This window comes from Chlorocebus sabaeus, chromosome 20, assembly GCF_047675955.1.
Source record: "Chlorocebus sabaeus isolate Y175 chromosome 20, mChlSab1.0.hap1, whole genome shotgun sequence".
NCBI classification, from domain to species: domain Eukaryota; kingdom Metazoa; phylum Chordata; class Mammalia; order Primates; family Cercopithecidae; genus Chlorocebus; species Chlorocebus sabaeus.
The window spans coordinates 28,937,464-28,949,704 of record NC_132923.1 but is presented as its reverse complement, the minus strand read 5'-3'; the positions used below and the strand labels follow the sequence as shown (position 1 = coordinate 28,949,704).

At 36.5% G+C, this 12,241-nt stretch overlaps 1 protein-coding gene across 1 annotated transcript in view; it reads right to left on the bottom strand.

The window, feature by feature from the left end:
* VAV3 (vav guanine nucleotide exchange factor 3) overlaps positions 1–12,241 on the bottom strand; it is a 404,297-nt gene that overhangs the window by 197,055 nt on the left and 195,001 nt on the right. Inside the window, exons 6-10 of the mRNA XM_007977771.3 lie at positions 10,670–10,762; positions 8,478–8,546; positions 6,482–6,585; positions 5,075–5,174; positions 552–647 (exon numbers count right to left, since the gene is read on the bottom strand). Coding sequence (XP_007975962.3) covers positions 552–647; positions 5,075–5,174; positions 6,482–6,585; positions 8,478–8,546; positions 10,670–10,762 — 462 coding nt within the window. The remainder of the gene's footprint in view (positions 1–551; positions 648–5,074; positions 5,175–6,481; positions 6,586–8,477; positions 8,547–10,669; positions 10,763–12,241) is intronic.

Genomic DNA, 12,241 nt, shown 5'->3' with positions numbered 1-12,241 from the left:
AGCTATCAAATTAAATTTATAAGACTCTCCACCTTCATTAGAAGACTAACCGTGGAAACCATAGCTTTGTGGGTTATAACAAGAATCACTTCAAAATAAGTGTAGTCTTATTATAATTTAGTATAGTAGAAAGCAATATGGAATGTGACACAATTCTTTTTAGCTATTATAAGGCAAAAGGTCTAACATGATTAATCTGCCAAAATTCAAGTGCACTGCAATATTGAGATGCTCATAAAAGAATACTGATAACTATAGAAGACTTAGTTGAAAAAATATTTTTATTTGTTTTGACTTGTTTTTAATTATTTTCTAGCCAGTCATGTTTTAAAGACACAAAATATGATTTATGGCAGCTACTGAATCATCTTTGTTAAAAGGAAGAAAAAATGTCCAGCTGTTCTGTTATTTCCCACTTAACTATAATAATAATTCAAAATGTTAAGGGGATTAGGCCCAACACATGGAATATCTGCAATGTAGTTGATGCTTCGTTAATATCTTGCTGAGTGAATAAATGGACAATAAACAAACTGTTTTAAGTTACATACCTGGAGGAGAAGGTGGTACTTTAAAACACGTTGCATAGGAACCACAAGCAAGTCTCGAAGAGTAAATTTCCCATTATTTGCTCTTTTGGAACATTCCTAATGAAATGTTTTAAAAACACTTTGTTAGAGAGTCATAAACATTAAAAGATGCAAAGGCCATAAGCAGTTATTATACAGTAAATGAGTGTGTCTGTTTCCTTAACAATCCTTCTCTGCAAATAACAGAAAGTATCTTCAATTAAAAAAAAAAATCTTGTAGTATTTTAACTCCAAATATGAATCAAATAGAAGTATTTTGTGTACGAAAATTATTTTCTCAGCCGGGCACGGTGGCTCATGCCTGTAATCCTAGCACTTTAGGAGGCCGAGGTGGGTGGATCACAAGGTCAGGAGATCGAGACCATCCTGGCTAACATGGTGAAACCTCATCTCTACTGAAAATGCAGAAACAAAATTAGCCGGTCATGGTGACGGGTGCCTGCAGTCCCAGCTACTCAGGAGGCTGAGGCGGGAGAAAGGCGTGAACCTGGGAGGGAGAGCTTGCAGTGAACCAAGATGGCACCACTGCACTCCAGCCTGGGTAACGAAGTGAGACTTCGTCACAAAAAACAGAAAAAGAAAAAAGAAAATCATTTTCTCTAGTGCAAAATCATGGCCTCCCAGTGTCTTCTTCAGTTTATCTTTATTGCTGTACCTCCCACCAATTTCCCCCAGTGGACTTACAGAACAGGCATCAAAACTGTCATTAGTCTTCCCACTCTCATGCCTTGGTTTATTCAGTTCCCTCAACTACGATGTGCTTTGTCCAGCCTCCAGCAAAACGCATCTTCCTGTTTAAGAACTATAATCCTAGGCCTTTCATAACAATTACAATCAAAATTGTGTGTACCCTGTCTTGTGGGTCTTTTAATTATTATCATATGTAATATCTACCCCAATATAATCTGTGCTGTATGCCCCTAAGAATGTAGTATTTGCTTAATAAGTATTTACTGAACTGAATGAAATGGAATATTTGACTTTAAAACTTTGCTCAAGTATAAACCTACTATGAAACTCCAAGATTTAGAAGCCTCAGATTGTATTTATTTTAATTTCACCCTCTTCTTTCCTAAAGGTTTATTTTAAAATAGTATTGACTGGTTTGCTCTTTTGATAATAACTATGACTTTGAAAAAATTACTTTGACATGTCAAAGAATTCACTTAAAACCAAGATTTGGCAACTGTTGGCTGTGTGACTTTAGACAAGTCACTTTTCTGATTTTACCATTTCTCACATAACTGGTGTTCTTCAAAAAAAACAAAGGGCCATACAAATATTATTATTAGTGAGCAACCTCATAAGTCCAAAATCCTCACACAATTGTACTCTGTGTCCTCTCTTTCCCTAAGATGAGAAGGACATCTGTGTCCCTGATGTCCTCTCTTTCCCTAAGATGAACACTGACTGCAAAAACTACGTATTTAGAGTCCCAGAGTACGGTCATTGGGCAAAACTTTGACAATAACTCTGAAAGAAGGAAGAACAACATTCAAACAAGACTGAGAATGTAATGGAGATGCGACTGACAACTTGCTGACTCCTATCTGGAAGCACAATTTTATATCTTTATTTTAAGAAAAACTGCTTTAATGTTGCCCTATTAGGAAGTATGTGTATGAGTTGTAAAATTTAATTTTATCATCAATTGTACAAGGAACTTTCCGGGTCATAGATGGAGCTGTGCTTTAAAAAATATACTTTTGCTCATACGTTTGTTTCTTCTTTGCCCACACTTAGTTTTTCTGGCACATGGAATGATATATTACCAGGAGCTCCAAAACAAACACCATTAACTCTAATGATCAGTGACTAATCAGGCAAAATGAACTGGGGACACATCCTGACATGTTAGCTGTGTCATCAATTACTGCAGTTCATTAGAAGGATAACTATTTCAACCGGTTTCTTACTTTTACAGATCACAGAGAGCTCTGGATCATGGATCTCAAACACGAAGTTAAATTGTTAATATTACTGTAATGAGTGGATCTTATTTCCTCAACTGCATTTTAAGGCCCTTGGAATTAAGGTTGTAGCTTATATTTCTTATGTTATGCCATCCCAACACAGTGATAGGAACAGAAATATTATACATTTAGAATTCACTGTATTATGGAAATTAGTGTCAAAATGTTGAAAAAAAAAAGAGTTCCTTTACATTCTAAGTTACAGGATCAGGAAGTAAAGAAACCAACATTGCTGGCATTAGCTACACCTGGGAGATAGAGACTGAAGTGTAAAATGCTTATTCGTGTTGAAAGTAAATAATGGCTAGAAAGAATCCTTCCAAAACATCCAGTCACTTGCTTAGCCTCAATTCAATTGTAAAGGAAAATAAAATGGGGTAGGATGAGCCAGGCTTACAGGGCAAGATAAAGAGATTCATCGCCCTTCACCCCATGTTACCTTGGTTCCAAAGTAGAGAAGAAAAAGACAAAAAAATCAACAAGAACAAAAATAACCACAAAACAGAAGACACAAAGAAGACAGAGAGACACCAAGAATAAGGCAGTTTTCCTTCTATCATGCTGGGGCTTGTGGCGGGCAGCTCCAACTGAGCATTTGTTGAAGTGTTAACATTAAATATCCGACTTAATACTTCCACATCAGGACTATGGTTAGAAGTGGGAGCTTTTAAGCTGAGGAAAGGACAGCAGGGGCAACTCCCCCTGTTCCTTTCAGACTCAACCTGATGTCCTCTCTTTCCCTAAGATGAGCACTGACTGCAAAAACTACGTATTTAGAGTCCCAGAGTATGGTCATTGGGCAAAACTTTGACAATAACTCTGAAAGAAGGAAGAACAACATTCAAACAAGACTGAGAATATAATGGAGATGCAATTGACAACTTGCTGACTCCTATCTGGAAGCACAATTTTATATCTTTATTTTAAGAAAAACTGCTTTAATGTTACCCTATTAGGAAGTATGTGTATGAGTTGTAAAATTTAATTTTATCATCATATTTTTAGTCACAGTGGTTCACAGCTCTACACTTAGTAGGCTCTATTCTCCAAAGAGGAGCAGGAAGTCTTTGCACCAACAATGTTACAAGGATGATATTTAGTGATGACTCAAACTACCTCCAGTCTTAAAGTCAACATAACAAAGGAATATTAAGATATAAAGCAAAAAGATCATGTATCTAGTACAGTTATTTGGTAGCCTGTTAACCTGCAAACTGTCTAAGCAATAGTTTCCCTTTGTGGGAGTTGTGGGCTATGAAATCATGCCAGAGAGGCAAAACAATGAAGGGCTTCTGATTTGAAAATCACCTGCCCCGTCTCCCCTGACTTCAGTGCTACACCGAACAAAGAATAGGAAAAGGGATATTAAAGAGGCAAATAAGTCACACATTGTTATTTAAGAGCTCACTATATATCTCTACCTGAAATTTAATGAAATTCAAATACATGGATAATACAACAACTAAATTCAAATACATGGATAATATAGTAACTGATACAACAAACATTCTTCAAAAGTTCTTTGAAAGCATGACCTCCTCGAACTCCTCTTCAGAAAACAAAACAAAACAAAACATGACTTAACATAGGTTTCTAGACTTATATTCTATTGTGATCACGCACTCTTGATTATACTGGCCTACGTGCCATTTCTCAAACTTCCCCAACTATTCTGGTCAAGACATACCAATTGTTCAGGAATGCTCTCCATAGAATCTCATCTGTCAAAGCACATCCCATTCTTTGGTGACCTAACTCAACTGCTGCCTCTTCAGATGAATCCTCTACAATCTTCCACACTGAAGTGGGTAGATTCAGTCTCACAGAGCCCTATTGTACAGTGCGTATCACATGTTATTTAATCCTATCATATTTGTGTTTGTCTTCTCTTCCTTCTTGTGGGCAATATCCATGCCCTTTTAATACATCTGACTCTAAATGTCATATTTTTAGTAAGCACCTTTTTTATTTTGTTGTTTTTGATACAGGGTCTTGTTTTGCCACCCATGCTGGAGTGCAATGGTGCAATCATAGCTCACTGCAGCTTCAAACTCTTGGGCTCAAGTGATCCTCCTGCCTCAACTTCTCAGGTAGCTAGGACTACAGGCATGAGCCACCCCGCCCAGCTAACTAGTAAACATTTTAAATCTACATATACATTATCTAACCTGTCTTACTCATCCTGTACTTCTTACCGTCTATGCAAGTTACAATCTCTCTGAACTTCTGCTTTCTCATAAAATGAGAAAATTAATTGTACCTATCTCACAGAGTCAGAAAGACCTAATGAGATAATGCACATAAAACATAGGGCCATAGATGTTAGACTTTTACGACTGTTACTATTACTACCATATTACTATTTTATAGAGCGATTTAAATATTTTATAAAATTGACATGAAAATATATTTAAAACAATGGGAAATGTACTGCTGCACTGATCATAAAGAGAAATACATTTCTTTTAGGTTTATTTTGCTTTATGTCATAAACAAAAAATAAATAGGCACCTCTAATTTCAGTTTGACATCTTCTTTTGTCTTAGAAATGTAGTCTAAACTAGAGATGGCCGACTCTACGCCACTGCAGTACTGCCCGTAAATAACCAATCTGAAAGGGAAAAAGAGAAGAAATCTGTAAGACAAAAAACAAGAAGGAACTGGAGGGGGAAACAAGCAGAATTTTCATCTCTTTAAAACCATAGTTAGGGATAACCAAAATAGCAGTAGAAATTACTTTTAATACATATCATATACATAGTCCTAGAATGAGGGTCACTCATTTTTATAGTAATGACTAATTTTTAGTTCCAACTTTGAATGAGATTAATTCTATGTACATTTTTATAGCAGGTAGAATTTACAAACTGGCTTGATGACTGTTAATGTTATTTGAGTAGACATAAATGAATTCCAAAAACAAAATTAAAAATTTCTGTTAAAGCTCTTACTAGAAATAAACTTCATCTCTAAACACTCAGAAAGTTTTATTTTCTATTACAATTTTATGCCAATCACTACATACAACTCCTTCATTATTAAACCTCCTACTCCTTGCTACTTTTTAATTAAGGAACATAAATCATCTGAAGAGAGGAAAATGAGAGACCGGAACTGTGCTGGACAGAAGATAACTCATATCACATGGAATCTGACCCACTTCAGGGAACGTATCTCTGTAGTAATACAAATATTTTGCAAAGAGGTCAGTTGGTTTATTGTTTCTCTTAACTCTCCACTGGGAAAAAAAAAAAACACTACTAATAAGATATGAATATTTATCGAAGACTTGATGCAAAGCAATTCATTAGCCACTTCTTAGTACTAGGAAATATGTTGCTTGATTTGAAAAGAGAGATAATTATATTTTAAGCAAAATTTCTTGATACTCCAATTCATATAGGTTGTCAGGAGATTTTTTTTTAACTTAGAAAGGGAAACCGACTCTGTGAATCTAATATTCTGAAATAGAGTGTCATAAAATACTAGAGTTTGAAGAAAAGTGGAAGAAGCATTAGGTACCAGCTAATCTATCTCCAGTTTTTACAGATGGGGACATAGAGGCTCAGAGAGTTAAAATGACTTACTGAAGATTACATTGCACAGTAATGATAAAGTCTATAAAAGAACCTTAGTCTTTTGATTTACAATGCAAAAAAATAAGCACCATACTAGATCCTTTCTTCCCCTCTTTCTTCTTTTTTCTTTTTAAATTACATATATAGAACTCAAACTACTACTCCCCTCAAACTAAACTCTCTTTGAGAGTTACTACTCAAAGTAACTCTCCCATGTTCTAATTACTGTTCAGGTAGTAGTGTAATCAACAGTAGTAATAGCTATTTGTTAGCTATTTTGATACTAATCCTCACTATAATTACAAACTAAGACCCACAAAACTTAAACTTCAAAAGTTACCTTTCCTTGTAGTTAATAAAAACTTGGTACAAGTTATGGTCATTTTTATTTACAATGGAATCATGAATCTCTTGCATTAGGTTCCGATGCAGTTTTACAAGTTCCTAAAAAAAGAAAACAATGTGAAAGGAAAGTAGGAAACACAACCAAAAAATACAGCCCAAACCCAGAATCCCTTTTGTCACTAAATTTGCCACTCGGGATATGCTGAATGCTTTCAATATATAAAACTGCTTCCACCAATAAAGAGAGAGGGAAAAGGAGAGTGGGGAGAGAAAAGGGGAGGAAGGGGAGGAAGGGGAGGAAGCAGAGGGAGAGGACAGGGTAGAAGAGAAGGAGCAAGAGCAGGGGATGGAAGGGAGAAAAAAGAAGGAAGATAAGAGGAAAGCAGAGGAGAGGGAGGAGAAGAGACAGAGACAGGCCATGTAGATGGGAAACAGCAATTTCATATCTCACTTGAAATGTCAGTGTCCTGTGAAAAAGGACATTATCTCACTAGTTATTAAAGGATAATTTATTCCTTGTGTAAAAATATGTATAGCTTATTTTTGTTTTATAATCACTGTAAATTTTTAAATAAAACTGTTCAAGTGCCTAATGTTTTATTGACAGTAAAAAATAATGACTCATGTCCTTGTGACACGGAAATGTAGATTTGTACTTTGGTCAATTAGTGGTGTCCTGGTGCTAAGCTAACAATAATCAGACTAAATTACTTCAAACCAGACAACTAATGGCATAAATAAGGAGCAAATAAATTATATTCAACAGTTTACTGGAGCAACTCAAAATGTCAGAATTTCACATTTTTTCCGATAAGCAACTAATTTTCAGTCAGGCAGTAAATACATGTCATAGCCAGGATATGAGGCAACTTGAACTAGGTGCCAATTCTCCCATTATCTCATCCTGTGTACCTTGGAGCACGCATTGACTCCACAGCATGCTCTTTCCTTAGTGGGGTAGAAAGTAAACATGAAGATGTGGGCTCTAAGTTATAAAGACCATACTGAAGTGGTTCAAGATCCTTATCTTCCCCAAATGTGCAGTTTATTTAGTGCTAAACCTTCATCAGATATTGTACATGTTATAAATCAACAAGAATGTCTTTCATTCGGCCAAAATTGGGATAAGGATGACATGCCATTGCTTACCAACTGCTACTGAGCAACACAGAACACAACAGAATCAAAATATAAAGAACTGTTCAGGTAACACAAGTAGGTCTGTGTGTAAAAGCTTAAATACATGTATCAGTGTATGTGGACGCACGTGCACGGGGGTGGGGGTGTATAAACCAAAGCAAGTCCTGGAGGTCTGAGAACTTGAATCTTGCCTAGCATTACCTCACTTGGCATGGCATTTAGCTTGCTTCTAGATTTCTGGGCAAATATCCTTTTAAGATTGTAAGGTTCTGGTAAGGTGCCCTGAAACTTACATAATGTAAACCAAAAAAAATCTCCTCAAATTTTACCATTAAAACAGTCTGGTAAATCATAAGGAAGTAGTCTATTTCAGATATGGGAGTTACATTTGATACAACTGGAAGTGGAAAGCACCAAATAGTAGAGGCCAAAGATGTGGAGGAATGGAGGAAAGTAGGGGAAACTGATATGGTGAGGACATCATCTACAAGACAAGGTCTGAGGGGCTGGAAGAGCAACAGAGCTCCACAGGGAAGTGTGGGGATGGAACAGGGCCCCGGATTACTTTAGACTACCTCCTCATGACAAACAGTTAAGAATAACACATGACAGTTATTTTTCCATTTGTGTTCTTCACACGTGTTGACTGACTTTTGGTTGAAGATAGGATACATCAGTTATTTCAAGAAATAAGGATATAAAAACAGGAAAAACAAATAAATAAGTAAATAAATAAGGCCAATATTCTTAAAGACTACAAGAGTGTTAAAAAAAAGGGATCTGGAACCCCCTAAGGAAATGAGGATTTTATTGAAGTACACCACAGTTTTAGCTAGCACATTTTTACTTACAGGAATGTTCATGAATACTGAATCAAATTCTGCTGCTGTCAGAAATCTTTTTAGTGGTGCCATGAAATACTACCAGGAAAGAAGAAGAAAACAGTAATTAAGTATAGCTTGTCCTAATCTATATATAATAGTTTTTCATCAACCACAAATATTTTTTGAAAGTCAATTGTTGATCAGCATTATAAACAACAAAATTGTAGAAACTATTTTCATTAACTTAAAGACTTCACACTTGAATAGATATATAAAGACATGAATACAAGCTAATATTAATACATTTAAAGTATAAAATAAAATGGTTTAGACAACAAATGCTTCCAAAAGGAAGGAAGAAAAGAACACTATTGTCTGAGTTGGCAAACAATGGCAACATTTTGGAGATGTATATGAAGACTTACACAGTAATATCTCCCTAATGTTTTGTGGAGATTCTAGATCGCTGAGGTCAATAATCTATGCATGCAATTTATGAATTATTCCTTGAGAATTTTAGTTTCTGGCCTACCATATCTCTTTCATTCTCAGCATTCTCAGTATCTGTGCAGAGGATCCTTCCAGTACTGGTCTCTCAGTTCCTTGACCACAAATAATCTTGTGCTCCACCCTAGCTCAAATCCTAAACCTTATGGTCATACTCACAGGCCTTGTCATTATCAACAACTTCATATGCTCCATAGCACTAATTTCAAGGAACTGGGTCAGCCAGTCCACTAACCATCCCACCTCCATCATGTCCTAATTTCCCTCCTAACCCAGTTTATACTCCATGAATCAATTCCCTGTAAATCCTCTTTCTCTTCTTCCATTGTGCTTTTCTAGAAAACCAAACACCCTGATCAAGTCTAGCTTGCCACATATTTTGTGACTGTATTTAAGAAGTTAAGCATGGACATTACTGATTATCTAATTTTAAATATGACCACAAAACTCAACTGGGCCTGTAATGCTACATAGCGCTACTACAGTTCCCTAGTCAATTTACTCTTCTTCCCTTCTAAACAATGCTGGCATACCTTCACTTCTTTCCCTAACCTCTAAATGTGAGAGTCTGGAGAGGTGGCCTCAAACCTCTTCCCTAACATGCATTCACTAGGGTGATCTCACTTAGTCCCAGGGCCTTAATGCCATCGTATGATGATAATGGCCCGATCTATATGTCAATTCAATCTTTCCCCTTAATGCCAGATTCATATACCTAACACCTTTCTCAACGAATTCCATTCAAAGTCTAATAGGTATCACAAATTTCATATGTTGCAACAGACTCCTGATTCCCAAGCCTGTTCTTCCCCATCTCTATAATCTTCACCATTCATGCAGTTGCTCATGCCAAAACCTACCAGTCATCCTTGACTCCTCTCTTTTTTTCACATCCTTTACTTAATTCATCATCCAATCCAGTTGGCTCTATGTTTAAAATTTACTCAGAATCTGACCACCCATACCACCATTTTTGTCATCTTGATTAACACAATTTTCTTCTAATTCTTCTCCTAGTTACCACTCTTGCCTCACAAGAGTCAGAATGAGAGGTTAAAGACTTAAATCGCATCATGTGACTCCTGCTTACAACACTTTCCAATGTCCATGCATGGCCTGGTGGCCCACAGGCTCTCCCACTTCATGCTCAGTCCCCTTGCCTTGTTCTGCTCCAGTCACACTGGACTGCTGTTGTCCTTGAAGCACATGCTGAACACTTTCCAATCAGAGGGCCTCTCTCGCAGGAATTATCTTCATTGACATATGTACACGGCTTACACCCTCAGTTCACTTAGCTGCCTGCTTACTCTTGTCACAGAGGGCTTCTGCACCCACTCTTTATAAAATGCCACCAGGCCTCCCCCACATCACTCTCTATCTTATACTCCCGCCTTATTTTTCTTCAGAAAACTTATGACCATCTGGCATATTTATTTGCTTACATTCTAAACCCTCCCATGGAAAAAAGTGTCATGAGAATCAGAATATTTTTGTATTTATTACTATATCCTTAGTCCCTGAAACAGTGCCATTCAGGTACTAAGACATCCATAAATAGTTGTAAAATGAATAAATCTGCTTTGATATCTTTAAATACAAAGTTCTCCTAAAAATTATAATACACATACACACATTCAGAAGAAACAGTGAGTCTAACACATTAGCTATATCAGGCAGTATTTGAGCATCAAAAATAATACCTGATGACTTACTTTTTCTATTGACTCCAAAGTTTCTGTATATTTTTCTTCTGTCTGCTTAATTTCTGCTAGACAACAACTTCGTATATCATTTTCTGGACATTTCTGCAGTTAGAATTATCAAAATAAAATAATTTAATAAAATCATATATTAACCTATCGGGAAGGAGAGATCAAAAGCATTGCTGACTTTCTTAAACTTTCCTTTCTAATAAAACACATAATTGAAAGACATCTAACTGCATTTGTGAGGTAGCTTTGCTGTTTTTATAAAAATATTGAACAATGTAAATGAAAAAGATTTAGATGATTAAAAAATAAGCTTCTGAATGTAGACACTCTCCTTAAGTTAAAACACCTTTTATTAAAATGTTCATAAAGTTGGAAACACCATAAATGGTGTATGATTGTTTCCTTAATGTACAGCACACTTAACAAATGCTATAGAAATAACTGCAAAAACAATAAAAAGGGTATTTGGTAAAGTAAGTAAAGACCTTCAAATATTTTTTCCAACATTAACATCTTACCGCTTGACTTTTTAACTAAGTATTTAACATTGGAAGTCGTAGAGCACAACACTAAAATCATAGATTCTGGAGTCTGATGGAATTGGGTTCAATACCAGTTTTGTTGTTAGCTTTTCTTTTCTTTTCTTTTTCTTTTTCTTTTTCTTTTTTTTTTTTGAGGCAGAGTCTCGCTCTGTTTCCCAGGTTGGAGTACAATGGCACCATCTCTGCTCACTGCAAGCTCCACCTCCCAGGTTCACTCCATTCTCCTGCCTCAGCCTCCTGAGTGGCTGGGACTACAGGTGCCCACCACCACACCTGGCTAATTTTTTGTATTTTTTAGTAGAGACGAGGTTTCACCGTGTTAGCCAGGATGGTCTTGATCTTCTGACCTTGTGATCCACCCACCTCGCCCTTCCAGAGTGGTGGGATTACAGGTGTGAGCCACCGCACCTGGCCTGTTGTTAGCTTTTCTAACTGTGAACGAATCACTAAATTTCTCTGACTCCATTTTCTTATCTGGGAAGCAGAGAGAATCACAGCGCCAATCCCAAGGAATGGTAAATGAGATAAACAGTGTAAAGCGCTTAGCACTTTTCCAAGTGCGCAAGAAGAGTCCTGTCCATCTAAATTATTATCACTGTTCACCCCATCAACTGAGGACTGCCCTTGGGGGAGACAGTGAAGAATGCGCTGGCACTCAATGCAGTTAACAATTATAGGAGGCACACAGGATATTCAGTCACCTAAAAATGTTCTGAAAATGCTGCCACAGATGAGCTGTCAGCCTATGAGATGGTTAAACCACACTTTCATTTTATTTCCCAAACACAGGCAGGTAACTTGTTTCCATTCCACAGAAGCTACTGGACAACCTACCAGCCTTTTATTAAAAGTAGGAACATAGACAGAGCTAAGCACATTCATCAAAGCACTGCAGAAACAAAAATTACCAAGCAGCTGGTAAAGAAAAGTCTTTAATATACAAGAAAAATGTATTAAGAACCTAAGCAACCGACTTTTTTGTTGTTGTTTCAAATTGTAAATGAGAAAATAATCCAAAGTAATTCTTTCT